This window comes from Terrapene carolina, unplaced genomic scaffold (assembly GCF_002925995.2).
Source record: "Terrapene carolina triunguis isolate 2854851 unplaced genomic scaffold, T_m_triunguis-2.0 Scaffold90, whole genome shotgun sequence".
NCBI classification, from domain to species: Eukaryota; Metazoa; Chordata; order Testudines; family Emydidae; genus Terrapene; species Terrapene triunguis.
The window spans coordinates 843,673-871,660 of NW_020664441.1; the positions used below are offsets into that span (position 1 = coordinate 843,673).

The 27,988-nt window shown below is 49.9% G+C and overlaps 1 protein-coding gene across 2 annotated transcripts; it reads right to left on the reverse strand.

The window, feature by feature from the left end:
* Positions 1-250: 250 nt before the first annotated feature.
* LOC112105200 (inner centromere protein-like) lies at positions 251-27,713 on the reverse strand. Of its 2 annotated transcripts, none has more exons than XM_024197904.1 (17): positions 27,508-27,713; positions 26,591-26,701; positions 21,321-22,102; positions 17,007-17,058; positions 15,062-15,095; positions 13,230-13,326; positions 12,442-12,493; positions 10,714-10,831; positions 10,491-10,625; positions 6,683-6,792; positions 6,482-6,602; positions 5,372-5,494; positions 4,411-4,586; positions 3,992-4,103; positions 3,623-3,721; positions 1,455-1,614; positions 251-601 (listed from the first exon to the last, which is right to left on the reverse strand). In XM_024197904.1, exons 1-17 carry the CDS (start codon positions 27,642-27,644, stop codon positions 387-389), a joined length of 2,634 nt encoding a protein of 877 aa, XP_024053672.1. In that variant the 5' UTR covers positions 27,645-27,713; the 3' UTR covers positions 251-386. The 2 variants fall into 2 exon arrangements, with proteins under 2 accessions (XP_024053672.1, XP_024053663.1); XM_024197895.1 differs by having other exon boundaries at positions 13,230-13,341.
* Positions 27,714-27,988: the final 275 nt, after the last annotated feature.

Below are 27,988 nucleotides of genomic sequence, written 5' to 3' on the forward strand. Positions count from 1 at the left end.
GAAGAGAATTAGCCTAACGCACAAACCCACACCTTTGCAAAATTCTATAGGGACAGAGCTAAATCAATGGTGTTTCCTGCAGTTTAGTTAAGGATACACCTTGATCTCTCCAGTGGCTGAACATGCAGTGAGTCAAAGGTGTGCAAAAGAGGCTAGTGTGCACGAGAGGGAATATCCCCTGTAGGTTTGGGTCTCTCCCCCACAACCCACTAGAGAAAATTCAACAAAAATCCCATATGTGACAAACATGAAAAGCCCCAGTAACATCTGACCTTTATTCATCTACAAACATTAAGAGATTTACAGAGATTGATTATAAAATCCTTTTTCTTCCATAGACAAAGACTAAAACCCCACTACTCCATAGGAGACACATTCCTCCATCCTCAGTATTTTTTCAGGCTGTAGGGCAGGCCTAGCACAGCTTTGGCACCTGGAAAAGGTGGGGAATTCCAGACAGCAGAGCTGGTGCGCTTAAAGTATCGCGGCTTGTTCTTGTAGAAAATGTTCTCCAGCTTAGGGCTTATGATGGCTCCAAAGAGCGTGGCGACATCAGGAGGGTTATAGTACTGGTGGATGACAGCTTGACTAAGCTGAGTCCCTGGAGAAGTAAGAGTGAACAGTTTTAGACTGATTGAACTGGCCTTTAATTCCTTCATTGAAATTTAGGTGTGTACAGCCTGCTCTTCAAGCTGTACATCCTCATCCCCCTATTGCCTCCAACACTGCAGATCCCTGGGGAGGAGCAACTTCGCAGTGGCCCACTGGGAAATCAGAACCCTGGCATGGACTTAGGTAGCACAGAGGGTGAATGTGCTAAGCATTGAATTGTGCTTATCAAAAGGATCTGCAGTAAATTGGGGAAAGTGGAGAGGAGACTTTGCCTATCTCAGCAGAACCCTGCACCTTCTCTCGGAGAGAAAATTAAGGTTTCTGTATATTTAGTCCTGCTCCAGGTATCCCAAAGGGGGGTTAATAAGGTAACTGAGTCAGATAGCAGAAGTGCAAGAACAGCAGCCAGCATGTAGCTCAGCTGTAGCACTCAGCCTTAGAAAGCAGCACTCAGAGGGAATGGTGGCCTGGACATTGGTATTACCCCTACAAAGGAGCACAGGGTCTTTAACAACAGTCACTGGCAAGCAGGTTTAGGCCCAAAATGTAGGTTTCAAAAACGTACATTACAATTCATCCTTTCGCTATGTGCTAAGGCTGCTAGTTCAAAGGAAGTGATTTGTTATCTTGATGCTGTCCCATGGGCCTCCAGAGAGGCTCAGTACATCTTGGTATAACATTCCATCTGCACAGCTCCAGGCTGGCATCTTTAACAGCGCAACACCTCATCTCCCTATGCCACGGGCAGAGAAAGCTACCACCAAGTCTCATTACCAGTCTGAGGGACCCAGCAGGGATTTCTGAATGGTCAGGGATAGATTTCACAGTGAGCTGGCACATACCATTGGCCCAGGCAGGGATGGGCTTGCGGGGCTGGCTCTCATCATCTGTAGAGTCGTCGCTGTTCAGATCCATCCCGTAATTATTTGGATTGATGGTGGGGGGCTTAGGCCCTTTTGGGCCCTGCGGGGTCATTTGATAGGAGTTACAGACAGGGGAATTCTAGAAACAGAAAGAAGATAAGCAGCCCTAAGCGATCATAACAGCACCACACTGAAGGGTTCTAGTGACACACTGAGCCCCAGGAACCCCTAACATTGCATCTTGGGTGGTAGATCAGCTATTTGTAAGGCTCTGTCACTTCTGCAGTGGCCCGGGCAGCTGGCCCAGGAGCTGCCTGAGCAGCTCGGGCAGCCCCTGGGGCAGTCTCGGGCCACTCCACCCCCAACAGCAGGAGTTTGGGTGTGGAGGGGCTCAGAGCTGGGGATTGGGGTGTGGGGCGGTGCTTACCTGGTGGGGGGCTCCCTAGAAGGGCAACAGAAACTCCCCTCTCTCAGCTCCTAGCTCCACATGCTGCCTCTGCCTACAGGCACTGCCCCCGCAGCTCCCATTGGCCTCAGTTCCCAGCCATTGGGAGCTGCAGAGTCGGGGCTTGGGACGGAGGCAGCACATGGAGCTAGGAGCTGGAGGTTGCCGCTTCCCAGGAGCCGGGTAGGAAACTTGCCCCAGCCCCGACAACCCCCCAACCCCTGCGGTGCCCCCCAGGCTACGCCCCCAGGGATTCTCCACCAAGCTACCCCGCTCTCAGTTTTAGTCAGAGGTATATAGTAAAAGTCATGGACAGGTCATGGACAGTGAATTTTTGTTTACTGCCCGTGACCTGTCCATGACTTTTACTAAAAATTCCCGTGACTAAAACGTAGCCTTAGTTATTTGTATTAAAATGATAAGATCCTAAAGTGAGTGTTTTGGTACAAATAAAGTTTCATGTTCCCTTCTCTAACTTAGGTGAGCGTCATATTGGTAAGATAGACACACTAGCTTTAATAGATGGCTGCAGCAATTCTACACAGTAAATAGGGTTTAAATCACAGATGACTGCTGTCCTCTCAAAGCTGGGGGTGATTTTAGGGTGCAGACTATCTAAACTGAATATTCATTCTTCTCCTCCCGTACGACTAAAGTTGAAGTCTTGTTTGATTATGTTTAAAACTAAACACACTTAATCACAAGCACATATGCAACGTTTATAGTAGAGGACTTATATAATCACGTAAACACAGTTACTGGAATGCTGATAGGGACAACTAAACTGGGGAAGGTGTAGCTAAGAGGAAGAAGCCTTAATTTAACCTAAAAAAAAAAAAAAAAGGTACTAACCCAGACAAACATTTTTGTCAATCTTTTCCTGGGAGAATTAAAACCTCCTGTTTTAATCAAAATTCCCACCCCAAGCAAGTGGGGAAAAGAGAATTTGTTCCTTACTTAAAGCCTCAACTTCATTAACTTTTGTGCATTTAAAGTTTGTTTAAAAAGAGCCCCACTCCAGAAAAAATCAAGTATGTACTTCACCGGTCTGTGTGCTCATTTTAATGTTTCAGCCACAACCATTCCCCTCCAGGATCAGACCAGGAGGGAAGCACTTGAGGAAAGGTCAGCAACTCAGAAGAGTTTTCAGTGGCAGTTTCTCAGCCACATAGTTGCAGATGCTACACTACAGGACAGACACCTAGCACCATCCTGGGGCTATTTCTCTTATTTAAAGCTTCCGCGCTTCACCCTCATTTGATAACATTGGGGCTCAGTCTCCTTCAAACGGAAGAATTCAGGGAAGAGTGAGAACATCAAGAGACTCCTCCCTCCCCGCATCCACCATGGGGCTGCCTGCTGAAGGCCCATGACAAACACTGATATTTTTTCCTTAAGGGCTTTTCATTGAGAACCTCAAAGCCATTTACAGAGGTGAGATGGTGCTCAGGTACCACAGTGATGAGCATGGCATACAAAACTAGCTCATCCCCATGTTAATGATGGGGAAACAGAGATTACATGACTTGCTGTGTGATCTTGGGCAAATCAGTGCTGGCATCAGGAACAGAATCCAGATCCCCTGCTGTAACCATTACCCAGCACCACACCCCTCATGAAAACAAATGGAGACAGCAGGACAGCCCCATTCCTCCCTGAGTGCTGTGCTCAGGCTTGCATCTCACTGATGTCCCCCCCTCACCTCCACGTCCACGGTTACATTCAGATGGTTACTGGCAGCAGCTGCGGCTTTCTTCTCTTGCTCCTGCCGTTCCAGCTCTGCTAGACGCTGCTCCTCTTGCTAAAGCAGAAATCACCAGTGTGTAAGTATTAAGATTTTAGGAGTAACCAACCCCCTCCGTGGCATGGGTGGGATACCACCTGCTACAGGGAACAAGCAGCGCTGCCTGTAATGGACAGGATAGCTAGGACTCTCCCAGCAATTAAACTCTATGACAACTTATTCCAGGAGCACCACAGCCCACCTGAGGCTGGTGGCCAAGTTGCTGCTGCTGGAGACAGCACTAGTTATAATGGCTGCTGCCGGCAGATACATGTTGAGTCTCCTTACCCGTTTCTTCTCTTTTTCTTCCATCTCCTTTTGGAGCCGCTCCTTCTCTCTAGCTGCCATCAGCTCCCTCTGTAGGCGAGCCGCCTTCTCCTTCTCTTGCCGCTCACGTTCTCTGGGAACCAATGAAACACACCAGGTCACACTCAGAAAGATGAAGTGTGCAAACTGCATCTCCCCCATGATGCCTATTGCACTTCATCCTTCACCCCAGTGTCCAGGGCCTTCACCACCTGCCCAGTGCATATCTCCCACTCTGGGGCCCAGAACTTCTTCCTGGCTGCTCATCCCTCATCCCCCACTCCAGGGCTATGCTGACAGAATATAGGGCTTTGCCAGGCCCTTTCACTGGGCCATTCAGCCCCTGCTCTTCTCTGCAGGGTCACGGCAGAAGCTTCAGTACATGGAGGGTCATTTTTCACCTCTCTGCCTGAATCCTCTCCTGTTCCTTCTTCTTCTCAAGCTCTCTCTCTGCTGCCAGCTGCTTCTCCCTCTCTTGTTCCGCCTGTCTCTGCTCTGCAATTTTCCTCACTCGCTCTTGCTCTTCCTCCTCCCTCTTCTTCTGCATTCGCTCCTTGTGTCGGCGCTCCTCCTCCTCCTGACAAGCAAAAGGAAGTAGTTACCTCCACCTTGCAAGGGAAGAGGGGGATATGCAGAAAAGCACGAGGGTCAGCCTGCCTGATGCCTTTCCGCAGCTCATCATTACAGCATTGATGGACTGAAGCTTTCAGTGTAGTTTCTGCTTCCCTTTCAGAGATGCACAATCACCTGCTCAGCTCTCCCCATCCCACTGGCACCAGAGAGTGATACCCCTACTAGGTCTCAGCTCTGTCACCCTGAATGTCGATGGCCCTCAGCCCCAGGCTCACAGTGGGTTCCTGAGTTCTGGTCCTCTGTTAATTGCAGTTGAGACTCTTTATAGATTACCTGATGTCTGAGATCTCCCCATTTACATCCTGCCCACCTCAGGAACCGGGGAAGATGGATTAACAAGCACTGACACCCCCAAAACACTGACTTTTGAGGATGTGGAGAAGAATGAAGCAGCTCATGGACCATGTGGAAGAAATGGTTAGAAACTCATGAAAAGCACAGAAACTGGTCTGTAGTGAAGGGAAGAATGGGGTGGCAACAAGGAGTCCCAAAGGGACCCGAGGGACTTTGGGGGATAGAAGACTGTACTTTTCCCTCCTGTAGGCTAATTCTCCCTCAGCTACTCACTGTATAGTCCTGCCCTCCTCCCCATGTACAGGGACTGTGGCAGATCAGTGTTACTCTGGCTGCTCCCCTGCCATGTATAGGGCATAGTGCAGCACTATCACCACACCCATTCCCCTAGCCCAATCCCTTCCTTCCTGCATACAGGACCCCAGCACAGCTCACCAGCTGCAGCGCTTTCTGTTTTCTGGCCTCCTCCTCTTGTCTGCGCCGGGCCTCAACATCTCCCATCTTCTTGGCAGCTACCTTCTTCTTTACCTTTTCCTCTGCCAGCCTCTCCTCCCGCACCTGAGACAGTCACACATACATCGGGTCTGGATCTTGCTGTTGCACATGGGACAACTCCCTATATGTATTACGTCCTCTCTGGTACATCAAGCTCATTGGGGAGTCAGGGACATATCTCCCCAAAGGGTAAAAGATGCCCTTCCCTGTACCAGAGAGTCTAGAGGTCCAGTGGGGTCTGTGCATATTTCTTGGAGCATAAGCTCTTTGGGGCAGTGACCTTGTCTTCCCCTGGGTTTGCTCAATGGGATTCCAATCCCAATTGAAGCCTCTGGGTGCTACCTTATCTTAAAGGCAGGCAGCACCCAGTGCAGTGAGTCCAACAGCACCTGGGACAGTTCACATGAGGAGAAGCTCTTCAGAACACACAGAGCATATCTGAAATAGAATGAGTGTCACTTAGCAGAGACTCTGGCAGCTGCAGGGCAAACCAAAGGCCAAGGGTAAGCCAGTTTTCATCTGGTTCAAATTAAGGGTTTCCTAAGAGGGAACATGGCCCATGGTGGCAAAGAGGACAGAGGAGAGCAGGCTCCACAGACAAGGCTGCTCTGGCTCTTCATACCTATCTGAACGGCCCTGCCCTATTTGTAATAGCCCAAGACCTTCAGACACAGAAGGCTTACGGGGGAGATGGTTTATTTGCGCACATTCTTTGGCTATTAACCAGACTGGTACTAATTGACAATGGAGTCTCTGCTGACCTAAATGCACCTCCCCCTGCATTCTCCCTCATCATTCCAGCCAACAGAGACTCCTATCAGGATTAGCTATAATCCCAAAACACAGCAGGAACTCAAACCCCCTTAGCCCCAAGGTTCAAGTCAGACCTTTAATGAAAGATCTCCCCATTGGTTCCCTGGGTCTGAGCAATGTCAGTCCCCTTTGCCCCTATACAAGAGAGGACATGACCCAAAGTGAGGTGACCCCTCTCCACTCCCATAAGAAAACCATTGTCCCAAGAGGCTCCATGGTCAGATTGGGCCCTCTTACCTTCTCACTCTTCTCATCAAACTGAGCAAGTTTCTGCTCAATCCGCCTTTTCTTCTCCTCCTCCATCTGCTCCACCCGCTCCCGAGCCTGCAGCACCTTGCGCAGACGCGCTTCCCGTTTCCTGTAGGATACACAGAGAGCCAGTTAGAAGCAATTCTGAGATGAGCCAGAGATGGAGTCGCTGGAGGGACAGCTACTCACAGTTTCATCTCCTCCAGGCGCTGTCTCTTTTCCTCCTCCAGCTTTTGTTTTCGCTGTTGCTCGGCCTCCTGTTTCCTCCGCAGGCTCTCCAGCCGCTGCCGCTCCTTCTCCTGCAATGGGTGGGAAGCTCAGATTATACCCAGCTGCTGGGGCTAGTTTCTGGCGCAGTCTGGGTGGCCATACGCAGCCAGAAACAACACACCAGGGAACTTGAAGTTGCAACCACAGCCAATACAAACCTCCCTGGAAGGGGGCACAAAAGGCCCCAGTACCACAGTGGCTCAGCAAGGTGGCCAGCCCAGCTCTAATAACCTGTAGAAGTAGCTGCAATGGGAAGAGACCAAGCAGCAGTGCTAATTCAGCCACCCCATTTTCTAGGAGCAGGAGAGGAACTGTGGGGCACTTCTTGTGTGTCAGAAGCATTACCCCAAGATCAGTATGTTACTGCATAGGGTGCATTTGGACAAGCAGCACTGTCCGTGATTTCTATGCTGCATTCACCACAGAAGTTCGACTGTCACTAGCCAGCATCAGTGCTAGACTTCAGCATGAGACAAGGGAACAGGTGATGTCCTAGGTAATCCTCTGCTCACATCACATCTCAAGATCCCCCATTGCCCCTACTTTCCACCCAAAGGTTCTCTCAAAGGTTTGAATTGTGGCTTCCATGCTTCCTGCTGAGGCAGACTAGAATGGACTCCCAATTACAACAGTGAGCCCCCTATACCAAATGAATAAATCAACACAGAGCACTCAGTTCCCCTCGCACACATCCCACGTGACCCATGCTGAATGTGCTGCCAGGAGGAGGGAAATGGAGGCCACTAGCAAGGCCGTCCCTAGGGGGGTGCAGGGCCTGGGACAAATCAGCCTCCCCGCTTGCCTCCTCACCCCCCACGCACTCCTCCCTGACATCCACCTGCCTGCCCACCATCCGTCCGGTACGCCCCGACCTGCCCGCCGCTCACCTCCCCGCTAAGTCTCCTCCCCCCCCCCCCCCCCACACGCTGCTTTCCTCTTTGCCGCCCGCCCACCTGCCTGCTAGTCTCCTCACTGTCTGTCCGCCCACCCGTCCACCCACCTCCTCACCCTCCCTCCCACCTGCTGCTCACCTCCCCACCCCACTCGCCCCCCCGCCTCCTCACCTGAATATCAGGACAAATGGCATCCCGATTGTACATTGGATGGGATGTGGGACAAAGGGCTAAATATCAGGACAGTCCGATTTTATGAAAGCATGGGGCCCAGGGCGGTCACCCTGATTCGCTCTACTCAAGGGACAGCTCTGGCCACTAGTTCCACAAGAGTCTTCTCATTGTATTAGTGTCACAGTCCATCCCAGGATGCTTAGGTAACTCCCCTGACCCCTCCCTGCTCTTAACTGAGGGGACAGATCTTAACCAAACAAAAACCTATATTGTGCCAAAACATCTGATAAAGGGAGGACTCTCTGGACAGGCAACCTGCCCTGTGGGGGCATTGTTTAGACTTGTGGAATCCTGCATCACCTTTGGCTGTGACTGGAGTGAAGTACAAAGTACCATAGCCCATGCAGGGATGACAAAACATTCACCAAGTAGGTGAGTCAGATTCCCAGAAGGGACTATTGTGATCACGAGTCTGACTTCCTGTATAACACAGGCCAGAGAACTTCCCCAAAATAATTCCTACATCGGAAAAATGGGCAATCCACCACAACCATGGTAAATGGTTCCAATGGTTAGTTACCCTCACTGTTAAAAATTTACACCTTACTTCCTGTCTGAATCTGCGTATCTTTGACTTCAAGCCATTGAATTGTGTTCTCACTTTCTCTGTTAGATAAGAGAACCCATTATTAAATATTAGTACCCCATAGAGGTACTTCTAGACTGTAATCAAGCCACCCTTTTACCTTCTCTTTGTTCTCTTCTCTGAACCCTCTCCAATTTATCCTTCTTAAATTGTGGACACCAGAACTGGACAGTATTCCAGCAGTGGTCGCACAAGTACCAAATACAGAGGTAAAATAATCTGTATTCTCCTACTCAGGATTCCCTTTCATGCATCCAAGGATTGCATTAACCCGTTTGACCACGGTGTCACACTCGGAGCTCATGTTCAGCTGATTATCAATCACAACCCCCAAATCTTTTTCAGAGCCACTGCTTCTCAGGACAGAATCCCCCCACCCTGCAAGTCTAACCTATATTCTCTGTTCCTAAATGTATATTGTTTCATAAATACTGACTGATAAATTGTTCTCCTTAACCACTGAGGCCAGGACAAGAAGCTTAAATTGCAGCAAGGGAGTTTCAGGCTAGATATTAGGAAAAACTTCCTAACTGAAGGGTAGTTAAGCACTGGAACAAGTTACCTAGGAAGGTTGTGGAAACTAGTTAAGTACCTCCAATAACGAACAAGTTAGACAAACACCTGTCAGGGATGGTCTAGAAAATACTTAATCCTGCTTCAGTGTAGGGGATTGGACTAGATAACCTAAGTCCCTTCCAATCCTTTGTATCTATGGTTCTACTGTTTGTCTGCCCCCAGTTTGCCAAGCAATCCAGATCACTCTATATCATCGATCTGTCCTCTTCATTATTTATCACTCCCCCAATTTTTGGGTCAGCTACAAACTTTATTAATGATGATTTTGTGTTTTTTACCAGTGATCTGGAAGAAAATGATAACTACCATAGGGCCAAGAACAGATCTCTGCAGGATCCCCCTAGATACACAACCGCTCGATGACTGTTCTACATTTATAATTACATTTTGAGACCTACTGGTTAGCCAGCTTTTAATCCATTTAGTGTGTGCCATGTTAATTTTAATCTAGTTTCTAGTTTTTTAATCAAAATGTCGGGCGGCACCACCATCTGTGGAGTAAGCTTGTGTGTGTCATTAGCAGTACACCAGGGAGATTAAATCCTTCACTACTTGTGTGGAGAAGAGAAGTCCACCTTCAGAGTACAGCAGAACCCACTAACTGGTGTAGGCCCAAAGATTCCCAGCAACGCACTAGCAGCTCTGCTATCTGTTACTGGAAACAGGCTGTAGATGACAGACAGGACTCAGTGGTCTAGGTTTCTGGAAGCAAGACCTGATTTCATACAATTTAGATTTTAGTACTTTCAATTAATTTTTAGACAATGGAACAACAAGAGACCATCCCAAGCAGATCTCATGTTTATTTTAAAGGCACCTTGTATTAGTGAGCATAAGCAGGAGGCATGCATCCATGGCACCCTTGCCTCTACTGGGCATTCCTGTGAACCTGATCCCTTTGTACTTTACTGATGTTCTAAACAACTGTGACTTTGGCTGGTTCCTGCTGCCCTTTGAATGCTGACCTCTCTTCTCACTGTTGTAAAGCAAAAATATTAGGACTGTGTGCAGGTAGTGAGCAAATTAAAAAGCACCCACTGCCCGTTAGTGATGTGAGAAGTGCACCTACTGTAAGCCCAGTCTATAATTAAGGAGAGTCATTACTTACGACAAATTCACCCTGTGTAAACAGAACATGGGGAAAAACAACAGTTATTCCCTTTGAAAATCACCACATAAACCTAGAACCAGACCTTCTTGGCTCATCTAGGTGGCTGCAGGGGTCTGCCTCCAGAATGTCATTGACTTTGGAGGCGGTGGGCAGTAAGTGACACCACCTGGATTTAATTATCCATTTGCATGGAGCAGCTTGCAGAATCAGGACCCTAGTCCCATCCTTGCCAATAGCTGGTTACAGTTACCACACTGCATTGCAGGCCTTTGCAGCCACTCTGGCTCTCTCCCCTCCCATCCCACTAACAGAGGGAAAGGGCTTTACCTTGGGATCGGTTCGGAGTGGAGTGTTGTGTTTGATGAAGGATTTCTTTATACTACTTCGCCCCACCGAACACGGGGTCATCAGCAGCTGGTTCTTCTGCACAGTATGTAAAAAGGTCTTAAATGGACGCACAACCTGTGAAGAGAGCACAGAGAGTACTAGTAGCTGAAAGAGAAGGGAAGAGTCCTAGAGGAAGTATGCTGGGGCTGGGACTCTGCCTCACTTTGCTGGCTGGACAGAGTGGCGATGGAGTCTTTTTTCTTGGAGGGGAGAGCCCGCCTTCCTCTGCTTGCTGCCCATCATACAGCTCATCCACGGCTTTCTTGTAACTTGGCTTTCTCCTGCAAAAGTTAATACATATCTATTACACAGCGACCCAACAGAGGAAATTCTTCTCCTGATCTTAGCAGCACTCATGATTCACACTGTCACAGTTCCAGGGTTAACTGCACCTCAGTATCCTTTGTGGTCTCAAGAGCACCCCCCTGAGGACTCAGACCTCTAGTCAGCTCCTCTCTCGGGAAGGGAACATGCATGTCTCTTCCTCCAGACCAGACTTTTAGGGCTGCAGTTCCCTTGCAATCCGCTATGTTTTCCCCACCAGGTCTGACTTTAATTTAGCACTTGCAGTACTCTCTCAGGAATAATGACAGTTAATTAGCGACCAGCCAGCTTTCCCAAAGCACAAAATGTTTATTAGGATAAAACAGGGATGCGCAAACTACGTTTTAAGCCGGCCCGCGAGCACCTGCTGGGGAGAGGGGTCTGGCTTTGCTCTGGTCCGGCGCTCCAGCTGGGGCACCGGGTTGGGGGCCGCACCACGCGGCTCAGCCCCACTCCGGAGCTCCAGCCAGGGGCCACTCCACACGGGTCCCAGAAGCCACGACATGTCCCCGCTACAGCTCCTACACACTCCGATGGCCCCCTCTGGCACTCCAATGGGAGCTTCAGGGGCAGTGCCTGCAGATCGGGCAGCGCGCAGAGCTGCCTGGCCGAGTCTCCGCATAGGAGCTGGAGAAGGGACATGCCACTGCTTCCGGGAGCCGCTTGAGGTAAGCGCCACTCGGAGCCTGCACCCCGAGCCTCTCCCCACGCCCCAACCCCCTGCCCCAGCCCTGATCCCCCTCCCACTCTCCAAACCCCTTGATCCCAGCCTGGAGCACCCTCCTGCACCCCAAACCTCTCATTCCCAGTCCCACCCCATAGCCCACACCCCCAGCCAGAACCTGCACCCCTTCCCCAATTTTGTGAGAATTCATGGCCTGCCATACAATTTCTATTCCCAGATGTGGCCCTCAGGCCAAAAAGTTTGCCCACCCCTGGGATAAAAGCATTACACAGAAAACAAATTAACAGTTTATATGCATGCTAAGCTCTACTAGGTATTACCCATCACCCACATGGGATCTGGGTAGGTCTGTACAGAAAAATTTGTCAGTTCCGTATTCCACGGTGAGTCTGTCTGAGTCAGACCAGGCTGACTCTTTATATAGTTTTGGGGGCTCTGTCTCCAGGCCTCCTGATCCAGGTTTGAAGGAAAAAAAAAAAAAAAAAAAAAAAAACCAGTCAAGGGCCCTTCCTCCGGGAAGCAAAGCGTCAAAGGGATGAGTATCTGCATAACTAGCACTGGGCATCTGCATTAATTCCCCGAGTGATTCCAGCTACCTACAGACTAGTGTATCAATAACGCTATGAATATCCCATAGGCAAATCAAAATATTTTAAATCTTTCCAAAATATATAGCCACAAAACTGTGTGTATCAGAGCTTTTAAAAGTAATTATCTGGTACAATTACCTGGCTAATGAGGTATTATAACTCCATGCTAGGAGATGTGGATTAAAACCCTTCTTCAGAGATACAGACAAGCTTTCATTGAAACCCTATAATGTTGAATGAAATCAGTTCAACCCACCCAGACTATTTCCCCTTCCCTCTGATGAGAATGTACCTGACACTCTGGGGCTGTTCCTGGGCCTCATCACTCCTATCGGAATGGCTCTCTGCAGAGAAAGAGTTACAATTAGTTCCGTCTAAAAGGTTCCCTCCAGGAGAGTCCAAAGCCAGAGTCATCAGGCCTAGCAGCTCAGCCCCCTGAGTACATTGTTGGGAACCTTTTCTGCTGTAGCCATGAACTTAACAGACTGGACCTTCCTGCTTATGGCAGAAAGTGACTTAGACACCTCCAAACCCCAGCACTCTGACCAATATAAAGTGTTATCTTTACAAAACACTGTAGGGAACAGCGTACGAACGTTGTCTGTGGTACGCACTATGCTCTGGCCTTCTGCATGTAGATCCACCGAGATAACAGCCTGCATCAAACCATAAGAGGTTTCAGATCCTCCTTCCCTACCCACGTAAGATATAACAATCCTCCAACCTTCTAATGGGAAAGCACATTTACCACATTTCCTGAAGGAAAAACTATATCAAAAGAGTCCGGCACAGCCAAGTGTCACTTGGTTTAAGACGGGGTAGTCAACTGGCAGACTGTAGACCACATCTGGACCACCAGACACTTTTGAACAGACCACAACATCATTTTATTTATTTATTATCATTATTGTTATTGCCATGTGAAAAATGTTTCTGACTACCCCCGGTTTGAGAGATCAGACCAGTTTCTTGCACAAGGAACCTGGTCAATAGAATGTGAGACAAATTAACCAACCCTCAAAGCAAAGTCTTGCCCTTCCCTGAATCTCAGTCAGCAATGGGGCTCTGGAAGAGAGTTACCTGTACCGCTCCCCTCCTGCTGCTCTGCCTGGACATGGTTGCCAACGGCTGTCTTGGCATTCTTAGAACGAAGGGACATCCTGGGGCTTTGGGGATCCTGCAGAAAAGGCAACTGGATTTCAGTGTGATGCCCACAGAGAGAAATAAAAACTCAGTCAGCATTTTAAAGTACTCTGTGTCCTGCTGGCACAAGGCAAAGCACTGGGAATACAAGTGAAGTCCCACCCTGCAACTGTAAGAGAGAGAGAAAGCCCCACCTGAGTAACAGGCTGCAGCACTGAAGTAAATAGCAGCTGTTCACATAGAACACAAGAGTGGCCACAATATGAAGGCATTTTTTTTGCTCATATTGAGCTGGCTGAACATAGGCCATCTGACACCCAAGACAGTCAAGGCTGGATAACTGTGCTGATTGCAGCCTTTTTTTCCAGGCAATGGCAGATCAACATTCCACTTGGTGATTGTGTGCCTGTTACTTCAGATTCCTAATTCCATGCTAAGAGGTTGGAGGAACATAGAAGATCTCTAATTTATTAATATGATGTGTACCTCTATTTGAATAGTATCTTGCAAGGAAGCTGCAGAGTGTTAGCAGGCTGCTGCAGGAGAGTTTGAGACACCAGAGAACAAGACTCCAGCCAGGTACAGCTGGAAGCAGCCTGCTAAAAGCAGGGAATTGAGTTGGCCTGGTTATTCTGTGAGCATCCAGTGGATGAGGAACTGCTTGGAGGAGTTTGGGATTATTATGTGCCTATAGCAAACCTGTACATAGAGAGTGAGCCCTGGAAGACAGTGCTTATGCTACCAGAATGCTGCTTGTTTCAGGGAGCCAAACCACAGCAGGCAAAGATGAGACTTCCTCAGACTAAACTAAGCATAGGTGGTGGTGAGGTGCCTCACAACCCTGGATAGCTCTTGGAAATGTCCCAGGGAGGCAAGGTCTGCAGAGAAACAGACTAACCTGGTCCTCAGAAGAGCATGAGCATGAGGGATAAGTCAGACCTCCCTAACAGTTAGCAATTCCCTCAGGCTTTAGGTACGACAAAATGTCTTCTGATTCCTATATCCCTATGGCAATTGGAGAAAAATACTTTGCTTTGGAGAGGCTGTTGAGAATCACTACATTTTCATACTGATCACAGGTCCCCAAAGGGAAGTCTCTGGCAGGTACCAAACACTGTTGGTAAACAGGGATGCTGTAACCCCATGATCCAGTCTAAAAATGGGGTGAATCCCAGGATTCTACCCTGAGACAAGAGCTGGTGCTGGGCCAGGGATTTGAGGAATTGAGGACAGCTGAGGAAAGAGCAAGTGATTCTGAAACAAGTGCTCACACAATCGTGGGGCTTTTCCTCATGAGACCAACTGAAGGCAGCACAAATCAGGGAGGGAGTGGTTTCAGCCTACATGGTAGTTACAATATTCAATAGTTCTCTAATTGCAAAAATGGACAAGCCCTTCAATTAGACCTAAACATTATTTAAAGGTCAACAGGAAAGTTCTGAAAGTTGCATTCTGTTTAAGTTCCCAATTTAGTAACAGTTCAGTCAAAACACTTTCCACGACCATGAAAAGTCATTTGTTTGCCTGCCGAGGTAAGGGTGGGAAAATTCAGAATCTTCAGCCAAGTTTCTGATCACCATCAGCACATAAAACTGAACCAGAAAACAGAAGCCAAAAGTATCCCCCCGCCCAAATCCTTGCTGTACTCTGGAACAGTGATGCCATCAACTTGCCCAGGACAAGTTGAACTAAGGAGCTGATGGACAAAAAATAGCTTTTCATAGCTCTCCCCCAGTATTTATGCTGCATCAGCCCTACCCAGATCTTACCTCCTTACAGGGGGTGGTAGATCCCAGCTCAGACCTGGAAGAAAGAGTTAGATGCTTAGTGGCAAAAACAGTACCAGCTCAGAGCTGTCTGCGGGCAATAATACATTTTATGCCAGGATAACCATTGAAGAAATGCTCCAACCGTGAAATTCAATGCATTTATTTTGCACTCTTCACCCATCACTTGCATTCTGCACAATAACTCCACTCCAAGCAGACATTGCTTTTAAAATAAGCCACCATGGAAATCTTCCCTTTCCCAAACTCTGGAAGAATGAACCAGATAAGAGCACAAATGAAGGAGTTACTCAGCGCTCTGAAGCAGGGGGTCTCAACCTTTTTCTTGCTGAGGCCGCCCTCAACATGCTATAAAAACACCAGGGCCCAGCGGGGGGAAGGGGGGGATGACTCAGGGCTCTGCGCTGGGATGTGACCCTTGGGCATAGGCATAGTTTTACTTCTATTTGGGGGGAGAATGGGGGGGACAAGAGCTGGCAGGGCTTGAGCCAGCTCTGCAAAGCGGGGTCCAGGGAGGGAGAACCACCTCCACCCCCTGACTCACTCAGGAGGCCACCCAGGCTGTCTGGGCTGTGGGGAGACGCAACCAAAATATATAACTCAAAGGGGGGACTCAGTTCAAAAAGTCTGAAAACCGCTCAGGGTGCAGGGAGCGGGTAGCTAGGGGCTGTGTGAAGTGAGGGGGTAGCTCAGGGTGCAAGCAGGGGGTAGCTAGGGGCTTTGTACGGGGGGGGGGGAACGGGGGCTCCCAGAGCAGCTCCCAACTTCGGGAAGGGGAGCGCTGGGGCTCCCAGCTTCAGCCCCCGCTGCTCCTGGCTTGGGGGGGAGGGGAGGTTTGCCGGCTTTAGCCCTGCGCCGCTCCCGGCTTCAGCGCTGGGGCTTGGGGCACTGGGTTTCAGCTGCGGGGCTCCGCGGCCCCCCTGAAAGGGCTCATGGACCGTCGGTTGAGAACCACTGCTCTGGAGCATCAGATATTTCTTCCTCTAGAGCAGGGATAATCAATTATTTTTGTCAAAGTCCAAATTCCTTGGTCAAGGTATAGTCAAGGTCCAGATTCCAGAGAAAATACAAAAACAATAATGATTATAATAATAATAATAATAAGTGAATAAAAGGTGCCCTGATGCAGAGGACTGATCTGACTGGCCTGAATCTGAAGAGGCCCCTATCCTTCTTAGGACCCTAAAATCCACAGAAACCAAATGCAATACGGGGATTCTTTGTCGGGGCACCTTTCTTGCCACCCACCCTCTTGTAACTGAGAGCTGCTTTTCTCAGCTGCAGTCAGACTTCAGGACCTTAGCTGACAAAACCCATTGTATTAGTTCCTTATGGAGCACCTTTGCTAGAGAATGAACCCTTCTAGCCTGGGATTCTTCATCAGGCTTCAGCTCTAACATAGGCTTAGAGATCACCCTCCCTGTGTCCAGAGGCTCCCTTTCGGAACAGGATCTCCCAGAACCTCTTGGAGGAGCAGGCTCTGGAGCAGAGTGTTATAGTTCTTTTGGGCCCTTTTTGAAAAGGCTTTACAAACATCACAGCCTTTAACCAAATGCCTTTCTCCAATGCCTAAACGGCACTTTTCAAGCCCATCTGAAACCGAGGAACATTGTGAGGCAAGAGGAACATCTTGTCAACCCTAATTTCTTGCATGGGTTTGCAACCTTGGCCAAAACAGAAGGCAACAAAATGTGATGAAATAGTAAGAAATCCACTATGCTAAAATTTAGATTTAATATCAGGTAGTTTAACTATTTACACTAGACTCTACAAGCTCAAATTTGAAAGAAAAGCCTGGTTCTGTAGTCGCTCTGGCTAGTAAGGAACAGGAAGACCACTTGAGCAACTCCTCGGGATGTGGCCTGGAGAGCTGGATGGGCCTCAAGAATATTTGGGGAATGGAGAAACCTTGCATGAGTAGCCTTACCTGACTTCGACATTTTTTTCTTCATCCACAAGGCTCTCCACAGAGCTGTGACCTGAGGGAAAAAAGAGCATGAAAAACAAAATGTAAATAAACAAGTCCTAGCAAAGGCTATTCCTGTCAATCAAGCTCAGAACCTGGGACCTGCACATCTATCAGGCAAGGGTATTTTGAGAAGGTTCCTGCTACAAGTTATCATATTTTAATAAATGCAAGCAGCCACAGGATTCCACAAATTGCTTTACAAATGGGGTGAACTAATTCTGGAACTACAACAAGACTGCCTTCCCTTATTGCCCCAGAAATGGATAAGCTCCCCATATCACTCAGATTTAAATAGTAGACTCTCCTCAATCAAGACAACAGCCTGACTTATACATAGGTCTTTGAGTAAACTACTGAACAAAACCTTTTGCCTGCCCCAGCAACTGATGTATTTATTTTTGTTGTCATTGTGAAGCACTGTGATGAACATTCAATACTTGCTAACAGTTATGTATTGAATCAGATTCCCATAGTGCAGTTCTCTCTCTAGAATGGTACACCTCTACCTCGATATAACACGAATTCGGATATAACGCGGTAAAGCAGTGCTCCGGGAGGGGGGGGGCTGCGCACTCCAGTGGATCAAAGCAAGTTCGATATAACATGGTTTCACCTATAACGCGGTAAGATTTTTTGGCTCCCGAGGACAGCGTTATATCGAGGTAGAAGTGTACAAGCAATGTACATGAGCATAGATTGGCTCAACAAAGCAAGATCTAGCTGCTGCCAACCCCCCATGCTCACATTGTGTATTTACATCAAACGAAGTGTTTAGATTTGGACTCTTTCATTCATCGTGGAAGGCCGTGTCCAACCTACATGGATTTTTAAGCCATTTTACAGATGCATTAAGAGCATTAACCCCTGCAAGAGGCTTACTCACGGTTTACTCTACCGAAGGCCAAATTGTCAGCAATGGATTCCAATTGATGACAACTGTTTAAATCGGGGTGGGCAAACTACAGCCCGCGGGCCGAATCTGGCCCGCCAGCCATTTTCATTCGGCCCTCAAGCTCCCACTGGGGAGCAGAGTCTGGGGCTTGCCCCGCTCCAGCCAGGGAGCACGATTGGGGACCGCTCCACGTGGCTCCCGGAAGCAGCGGCATGGCCCCCCTCCGGCTCCTACGCTTAGGGGGCTCCGCTCTGCACGCTGCCCCCGTCCCAAGCGCCACCACCGCAGCTCCCATTGGCCCGGAACTGCGGCCAATGGGAGCTGCAGGGGTGGTGCCTGCAGATGGAGCAGCGTGCAGAACCGCCTGGCTGCGCCTCCGCGTAGGAGCCGGAGAATGGACATGCTGCTGCTTCCGGGAGCCGCTTGAAGTAAGCGCCGCCTGCACCCCTGAGCCTCTCCCCATGCCCCAACCTTCTGCCCCCGCCCTGATTCCCCCCCCCCCCCCAACCCCCCCCCCCCCGCCCGGACCCCCCCCCCCCCCCCCCAGCCTGAAGCCCCCTCCTGCACCCTGAACTCCTCATTTCTGTCCCCAACCCGGAGCCCGCACCCCCAACCAGAGCCCTCACCCCCTTCCCGCACCCCAACCCCAATTTTGTGAGCATTCATGGCCCGCTATACAATTTCTATTCCCAGATGTGGCCCTCAGGCCAAAAAGTTTACCCACCCCTGGTTTAAGTGCTAACATAAACTGTACAAAACTGTTTTCAATACTGGTCCATAGAGAGCCATGCTGAGAATATTGTCAGCACTGCTTTCATCTCCTTGTCTACGAAGTGCTTTGGGCAGAGTCTATGCTGCAGAAATTTATACAGAATTCCCCAGATTCTGCTGAGCCATTGTCAGGAACCAGGAGAACCACAGTGTAGACAAAGCCACAGCTTCTAGCATGATTCTAAACAAATGGTTTAAATGAAACAATTTAGTAGTTGTGTTAATGGTGCATGTTAAACTGTTTGTGAAAGCTCTTCTGTTTGTGCTACAGATCTATCTTCAAGAGTCATGGAAGTCCTCAGCTAGAAAACATAGATCAGTGGCTCCTAAACTGAGGGCCATCAGCAATGACCCCTGTGCGGAGGATGCCATTTTGCTTTGCACAGTGTGTCCTCGCACGTATGTTGCATGCGAGGTCATGATACACAAGGGACACCATTTTGCGCTACAAAACTGAATCCACTATAATCTCTGGGATCCCCACAGGAAGTACTTCATCAAAATAGTGATGAATTTGTGATGGCAAAAAGTTTGGGAACCCCCTGAGGTAGAACAATAGAACTGAAAAAAAATGTTAGTGTAGCAGCGTTCTCTCTTAGGGTTGGGTATTTGACCAGTTGAAAAATAATTGGTTAATTGACCAGTCTAATATTGTCAAATAATGTCAAAATATTCATATTTTAAAGTACTAATTTATTAGAACAGTAACTAAAGAGTAAAGACTTTAGTCTCCAACAAGCGTATAGCCGTAGATATTTAAGCCTAATTACAAAAAACAAGTTACTTAACTGAGTTGTTTTAAGTAAAAAATGCAAAACACAATGAAATGCACTGTGATGCAATCAAAAAAGAAGGTCACCACCTACATCAGAGCATTCTTGCTGGAATATTTGGCGATATTTGATCATGGTCAAATAACAGGCAGTAAACTGACCAGCCTGCCAAGTCTATTCTTCCTATTTTCCACAATTAGTCTCATCACACAGCTTATCTCCAACCTTCTTTAGATGCAAGGGTGTTTACACTTCAGGAGTCTCTTACTCATTCACCTGGTGTTTGTTTACTTTTTGCATTTCACTCAGCTCCATAACAGAGCCAGAAAGTGAAACTCCTGCACTAAAACAATGTTTGCTTCCCAGCAAGGCAAATAAGGGATCTTTAAAATCCAATTATTCCCCCACAAACAAACATCAGTTCCCATTGCAAGTTATTAAAATATATATATTCATGAGAACATTTCTATTCATACTAGGTCTTGAAAACCCCAGCCCCTCCTTGCCCTCCCAGAAAATGGGGGCTCCAAAACCACCAGCCAGTTTCTGTTTAAGTGACTGGGTCACAAAAATAGTTACTTTGTTTCCAGGGGAAAGGCACAGGACTTGAGGAGAGCCCACACCACCCCTTGGTCAGCACAGTTTAAAAAGGGGAATCATGTCCACTGGCTTTTTCTGCAACTTTACAACGGCAAGAGACTCCAGAGGAACAGATACCAGGACTACGGCTTCATAAATCACACTCTTACCATCTACACCGGGGTGGGCAATAATTTTCGCAGGGGGGCCACGCCACGAATTTTGGTAAGTCATCACAGGCTGCACATTTCTACTATATTAATGGAGGAGTGTGGGGTCTGGGAGGGAATTTGGGTGCAGGAGGGAGCTCTGGGCTGGCGCAGTGTGTTGGGGTGCAGGAGAGGGTGATGGGTGTGGGCTCTGGGAGGGAGTTTGCTGCAGGAGGGGGCTCTAGGGCAGGGATTGGGGTGCAGGAGGGGGTGTGAGGTGTAGACTCTGGCCAGGAGGTGCTTACCACAGGCGGCGCCCGGCCGGCGGCACAGCAGGGCTCAGGCAGGCTGCCTGCCATAGCCCCACACCACTCCCGGAAGCGGCTGCGGCCAGCTGCTGCTGGCATGTCTCTGTGCGCCCCTTGGGATGAGGGGAGAAGCGGGTCTCCATGCGCTGCCCTCGCCCGCAAGCACTGGTCCCGCAGCTACCATTGGCCGGTTTCCAGCCAATGGGAGCTGTGAGGACAGTGCTGCGGGCGGGGGGGCAACACACGGAGCCACCGCCCCCCTGCCAGAGGCACGCAGAGACGTGCCAGCAGCATCCGGCCGCTTCCAGGAGCGGCTTGGGGCCATAGCAGGCAGGCAGCCTGCCTGAGCGCCTCGCTGCGCAGTGGGACTTTTAGCAGCCCGGACTCAGAGATTGTGAGGGGGCAGAGGAGGCCAGACAGAAATATTAGTCATGGCGGGCTGGACAGAAATGTTAGACGGGCCGGATTCGGCCCGTGGGCCGTATTTTGCTCACCCCTGATCTACACGGATACTGACTATTTAAGTGACCAGTTACCGGCTAGAAGTGCTGGCTTTTGTGAAGTTAACAATGCACTATAGGTGTCACACTTAGATGAGTCTCTCTAGAACTGGTGCTTATTTTTAGCAAGCCAGTTTAAACACATTGACATTAACTGAAATGTATCTAGCCCAAGGATACCTGCTGCATCCACATTGAAGAACTAACTCCATACTATACCTTTCCAATGCTGAAGAAAAACAGGCAGAGTGCCTGGGAATGGAGCAAAGCAAAATTGCCTTCTAAACCTGAGAAACTTACGGATCACGCAGTTGGAGGCTAGAGATGATTGACGAGCTGCAATTCTCTTGGACCTCGCCCTGCTGACAGACTTCCGGATCATGCTTTCCCTTTTGCTGGCCAAAGAGTACTTCTCCGCCAATGAGGTCCGGCAGCTCATGGAGGTTCTGCACATCAGACTTCGACGAACAGAGTGACGGCTTGATTTGGAGCCCGTAGGGGTCCCCGTGCCATCCTTTAAATTCTGGGAAAGTTCCTTTACTGACCCTTGGTTGCCCTCTGGTCCCTGAGCAGAGACATCCATCTCCTCAGTGGCAGGCTCCCTATTTACAGTGGTTTTGCTAGTGGCTGTATTTGCTATTTTTAATTTAGATGCACTCCGGCCTTCTCTTGCCCCCTTTGGCTTAGTAGTTTCAGGAATCAACAGCACAGAGGCTGCAGACATAGGCTGCAGTTCTATCATCCCAGCTTTCTTGGGAGAGTCATCATCTGAGCTCAGGACAATGACTTTAGAAACCATGGCACCTGTCTTGGGCAGACTTCTCTTCAGATGTAACTCAGCGCTATTGCGATCATTAACACTGATATCTACTAAGGGGACCCTCCCTTCCACTGGCTGGACAGCTGACTTCTCAGGGAGTGCCACAGAGCGCATATCAGAAACCACAGCCCGGGATCTTGTCACCCGTCGAGGCGGGGAGGCCTCTTCCATCACAGCCCTGATTATTTCCAGGTCCTCTTTGCTTCGGAGTCTTCTGGAACATCGTTTAGCAGATGCTCGCTTAATACTCCTCCTTGATAACCTAATAACAGAAACAGTGAAGCAAACTGGAGCCACATAAAAGCAAACATTTCATTTACATTTGCCAGCTAGAGTTGGAGATGACCGTTTTCTTTTTATCAAAAAGCACCTTTCCGTCAATGATTCCATTATTCTTTACTACCTAGGCATTTTACAGAAAAGTTGCTGTTGCTGTGTACACATCTATGTGTTGGTGATGATGTGTGGTTTGGGGCACTTACAAGACAAAATTGAGATGATATAGAGAAAAGCAACAAATTAACAGAAAGAGGTGGGTGGGTGTGACAGTCTGTACCCCTATGTGCACCCCTTTTACAAGACTATAAAAGTTGTACAAAGTATACCTTGAGGTATCATTTGAAAACTCATGATTTGCTGATCATTACTGTCCTGTTGCAAACATTTCAATAACACTACATGTAAAATTATGAGATTTTGCTGTATGATAGGTTGTATTTCTGGGTAACACCCACAAGCCAGTATCTCAGACACAAAGATACCATGCCAGCAAGATGTTGAAGAGCCATTACCTACTTACATAAAAACGGCCATACTGGGTCAGACCAAAGGTCCATCTAGCCCAGTATCCTGTCTTCCGACAATGCTTCAGAGGGAATGAACAGAACAGGTAATCATCAAGAGATCCATCCCGTTTACCATTCCCAGCTTCTGGGTAAACCAAAGACTAGGGACACCATCCCTGCCCATCTTAGCTAATAGCCATTGATGAACCTATCCTCCATATATACGCCATACTTAATTGGACATTCACCAGCCCGCAGGGGAGCGGCCACAAAGTATGTACAATTCACGTGAAAGATAGTTGGCAGCTCACACACCCAATGGAACTGCCTGACCCCATGACCCAGCAAAGACTCGTCCAGTACAAAGCGTTGGAGTATAAGAAGGGGGGGGGGGGAGAAGGGGGAAGGCTGCCTCTCCTCTCCACCTTACATCTCTCTGCTGATAACATCAATGAATATCTGAAGAACACTGAACTAAGGGGACTGGTCCCAGGCTGAAAGAAAATCCAGCCTGTGAACTGCAAACTATGAAAAGACAGTTACCTGTTCCGTAACTGGTGTTCGAGATGTGTTGCTCATGTCCATTCCATATTAGGTGTGAGTGCTCACCACATGCACTGGTGCCAGAAGTTTTTCCCTCAGTGATATCTGTAGGGGACTAGCTCTGGTGTCCCCTGGAGTGGCACACGTATCCCGTAGTATAAGGGGCACCGCTGGCTCCCTCCACCCTCAGGTTGCTCCCAGCTGGCCTGGCCTTTCTCGTTCGTTAATGGACGCAACTACCAGGGAGCTTGGGGCCAGGTGGGCGTATAAGTATTCATGCCCCTTCACCAGCACATAGTATTTTCACTCTGCCCTTTTTGAAATAGGGAGCAGGGATGAGAGGGTCTGCCACAAGGCGTTAATAATTTTAGATTCCCCATCACATAGGATAGCGCCACCCTAGCCAGTGCCGTAGAGCAAGGAGTCCTATATTTCTTCCAGCTCCTCAGCATGGATCCCCAAGCTGGAGGCGACACGTTTCAATAGTTCCTGATGCGCCTTAGCGTCATCTTGTGGAAATGGTGGGAGGGGGGGTGGGCGTAATCACCTCATCAGGGGACGAGGAGGACGAGGCCGGTACCGTGGGCTCCGCCCCCTCTGGTGGTGGTCCTAGTGGCCTTTCTTCGGGGTCCAGGTGGACCTGAATGGTTCCCCCTCCTGAGATGACTGTCTCTGGACGGGGGCGAGACACTGCAGCCTACGGCTTGTCTGAGGCTCCTGTCACTGATCTGGGCACTTGTGATGGGGAGCGGTGCCGCACAGATGGGGACTTGCGGAATGGTCCCAAGGTGGATTTACCCCTGGATCGTGGTACCGCCGTTGCCGGTGTGGGAAGCACTGGTAGCGCCATGATATCCTGTGCTGCCTGCCGGGCCGCAGGTGGTGAAGGGACATCCAGTTGCCTGAGGCCCACATCACGGTCTGGTGAGGCAGGCATGGCTTGGGGAGGGCTAGCCCACTCTCTGTGAGCTGGGGCCCCACCCACAGGAGGAGGATCGGATTCGCCCGCCTTGGGTTTTGGCCCACCTCCCGCCCTCTCCTTGCCCTCACGAGACGTAGCAGATCTTCCTCTCCTGGTCTTCTTTTGTCGCTTGGCAGGTGCCAGGGAGGGAGATCGTCACAGGTCCATCGATGGTGCTGGCGGGGGCGCGCTCTGCACCAATGCCACAGTGCTGGGACCAGAGTCGGACCTTAGCTGCTCCAGTGCCGGAGTTAGCACAGACTCCATTAGGAGCACTCTGAGACGGATGTCTCGCTCCTTCTTTGTCCAAGGTTTGAAGGCCTTACAAATTTGACACTTGTTGGTTATGTGGGACTCGCCCAGGCACCACAGACAAGTGCTATGCGGGTCACTGATGGGCATAGGTTTTCTGCAGGAATTGCAGGGTTTGTAGCCTGGGAACCGGGGCATGCCCTGACCCCCGGCTGAATCCGTCTGGCACTAACTTTTTAATCTAACACTAAGGATTTTCTAAAACTATTCGCAACTATTTACAACTTTTTTTTTTAAAGAAAAGATTGTTAACTACTGAGCAAGCAAGAAAGCTAGCCTAAGCAGCAGCTGTTCCCTCACTGTCACTGGCAGCAAGAAGGAACCGAGGGTGGAGGGAGCCAGCGGCGCCCCTTATACTGTGGCATGTGTGCGCCACTCCAGGGGTGCCAGAGCCGGTCCCCTATGGATACCACTGAGGGGAAAAACATCTGACACCGGTGCATGTAGCAAGCGCACACAGCTAATATGGACTGGACCTGAGCAAGCACTCGAAGAACTGAGAATTGCCTGGAGCATCTGGTGTGGTAAGAACGATGCTTGTTTCCAATCTTATTTAGCTTGGTAAAGTTTAGGAATTAGCTTGCGGTTTTATCTTTCTATTTCTTTTGTAACCAATTCTGCCTTACCACTAATCACTTAAAATCTGTTTCTCTAGTTGTTAAACTTGTTTTATTGTTTTATCTAAACCTGTGTGTTTGGAAAACTCCACTTGGGGTATCAAGGCTTGTGCATATCATTTTCTATTAATAAATGACAGACTTAATATGAGCTTGGAGTCCAGGAGAGTGCTTGGCAGTGCAAGATGCATATTTCTGGAGCAAAGTCTGGGACTGGAGAGTTTGCTGGTGTTGCTCTGCAGTGTAATTCATGAGTGGCCGGCTATAGCACTCATGCAGTGGAACTGGGAGTAATTTACATGCTGGAGACTGTGAGAGCAGACCAGGAGTGGTTGCTCTCACAGCAAAACAGTGTAAAAGGCACCCCAGGTTGGAGAACTGAGGGGACACAGCTTTTCAGCAAGTCAAATGTAGGCTGCACCATCGGAAAAATGGATATTTTGTAAGATGGTCTATCAGATTCATGACATGTCTCCAACTCTGTCCTGAGGTAGTCACAACTGATTCTAGGTGGGTAGCGAGCAATGTGAGTAAGGGAATTAATGAAGCAAGATCCTGTTTTCACACAAGTTCTCATGCAATAGTCAAGGCCAGTTGCTTGGCACGGATTCTGAGATTTTTGTAATTGAAAAAGTCACAACATCTTAGATGCCCTTGAACAGTCTGACAAGCACTGATATGTTGCAGAATACTAGCAGTGCATGTATAGTTTGTTTAGGGCTGCTACAGTTAGAGAATATTAATAAGTGTGCATGCAGAACATTTTCTGTGCAGTTCAATATTGTACTTTAAAGCAGCATTTCTCAAATGTGGCCACCAGGGGTTTTTCCTGACGCCACGACAGTCTCCTGGCTAGAGATGAAGGAGGGGGTAAAGCAGCAGCCCCTCCCTGCAGCACCGAGGGGCTCGGGGGAGGGCTTCAGCCCCGCTCCCCCATCCCATCTTCAGCTGCGGGACTCTAGGGCTGGGCTTCTCCCCCCCCGATTAAGCCAGAGGCTCCAGGCATGGGCTTCAGCTCCACTACCCCAGCTTCAGCCATGGGACTCCAGGAGCAGGCTTCACCCTCCCTCCCCGGCTTCAGCCGCAAGACTCCAGGAGTGGCCTTCACCCCTTCCCCTCCAGCTTCAGGACTCTGGGGACAGGCTTCACCCCGTCCCCTGCGGCTTCAGCCTTGGAGCTCTGGCAGCGGGCTCCGGGATTCAGCCCCTCCCTCCCCACTCTAGCCATGAGGCTCCTGCTCTAGGCTTCATCCCAGGGCAGCAGGGCTTCAGGATGGCCGGCCTTACCGGATGCCGTGGCCAAGAGGCAAGGAGCTGGGTGAGCCTGGGGTGTGAAGCTGCAGAAGGGAGCTCATGGCAATGCGGGGCAGGGGAAGCAGCGGGATCTGGGGGAGGTGGGGGGTGGTGGGGCCAGGGGTGATGGGTGGGTGACTGAGGGAGACAGCAGGGACAAATATTTTTTTTAATGCACAGTCTCTAATATTCCAAATCAGGAGAGTCTACTTTAACACCTGCAGATAAAGCCCTTCTCACCTTTTCCTGATTGGGTCTTTGTTCTCATCCTGAACGCTAGAAAGTCGCCTCTTGGGACGATTTTTCTGTGACGGTGTTTTTGGCATCAGCTCTGGCTCATCACTGCAGCTGCTGTTTTAACAAGGAGGTGGCAAGGAAGAGAAATCAACATCACCAGGCAAGAAGGTACTTGCACCTGGGCACATCTGTCATGGTAGGTCTCCAGCTGGCGAACAGACAAGGGGGATGTCTACAAAGTCTTGCCTCTACCAAGTGAGGAGCAGGACCCATGCCCAACAGGATACTACAGGTCACGCAACAGGCTTGGCTCCAGCCAGTCACAGAGCCAGCCACTGGGCACGGGCTATGTAGCTGAGTCTATTAGGGGAGTTCTCTGTCCGTCTCTATAGGTGTGTGGGGGGGTCTCTATATGTCTAGATCCATGTGGGGGAGAGGAAGGTCTCTGCATTTGTGTATCTGTCTCTATCTGCGGGTGTGCGCCTGTCTCTGTGGAGGGTGGGGATCCTCTCTCGGCGTCAATCTGTCTGTGGGGTCTCTCCACATGTTCGTCGGTCTCTATTTGGGGAGAGGAGGGGCTGCCTCCATCCCCACTGCGTGGCTGGCGGGGTGCAGGGGAAAGCGGACAGCACTGCCGGCGTTCACCACCCCGGTGCGCTCCATTGCCCTTGGCCAAACTCCTCCTTCCGTGGCATGCCCCGCCCCACCCCGTCCGGCCAGGGCTGGACCAATCCCCCCACCAGCCCATCCATTCCTCCCCCCGAATTGGTGATGGATCAACTCCCCCCCCCCGGCACACTCCTACCCCCGGTTCTGGATCAACCCGCCCAGGGCTGGACCAGAACCCATCCCCCACCAGCCCGCTCCATTCTCCTCCCCCGCCCCCCGGCGCTGGATCAGATCCCCCCGCCGGCTCCTACGTGCTGAACATCTTGGCGGCCTCCTCGCGGATCTCCCGCAGCCAGACCATGTCGATGGCGTCCACCTGCCGCAGGAACTCGGCCAGTTTGCGGTTACAGACCGCGGGTAGGTGCGCGGGGCCCGACGCCGCCTCCATGGCTCCGTCCGTCCGCAGCCGGCGCTCTCCCAGGGCAGGCCGTGGCAGAAACCCTCCTTTTCCTGGTGCGCGCCGCGCCGCTACCCGCCTCAATTTTCAAATCTAACTGTCAGCGGACACGCGTGTCGTCACTCCCCCTCCTGCCCAATCACATAGCGTCCCACGAGGTGCAAGGGGCGTACGCAGCCCGCATCATAGAGACCAAAACAGGCCTTTCTAGCCACTAGAGTCTATGATGCGGAGCCTCTGGGAGGAGCTCGCTGGTAAGTAGCGGGGCGGGATCCTAGCAGTATCGCCCCCTCCCGGCCGTGACGGACAGAGGCGGGAGCCAATGAATATGGCGC

Coding starts and splice junctions, on each gene's coding strand:
- LOC112105200 (XM_024197895.1), bottom strand. CDS start 27,644: ATGGAGGCGGCGTCGGGCCCCGCGCACCTACCCGCGGTCTGTAACCGC. Junction 26,702..27,507: donor GCCGCCAAGATGTTCAGCAC/GTAGGAGCCGGC, acceptor TTGTTAAAACAG/CAGCTGCAGTGATGAGCCAG. Junction 3,722..3,991: donor AAGAAAAAGAGAAGAAACGG/GTAAGGAGACTC, acceptor TTTCTGCTTTAG/CAAGAGGAGCAGCGTCTAGC.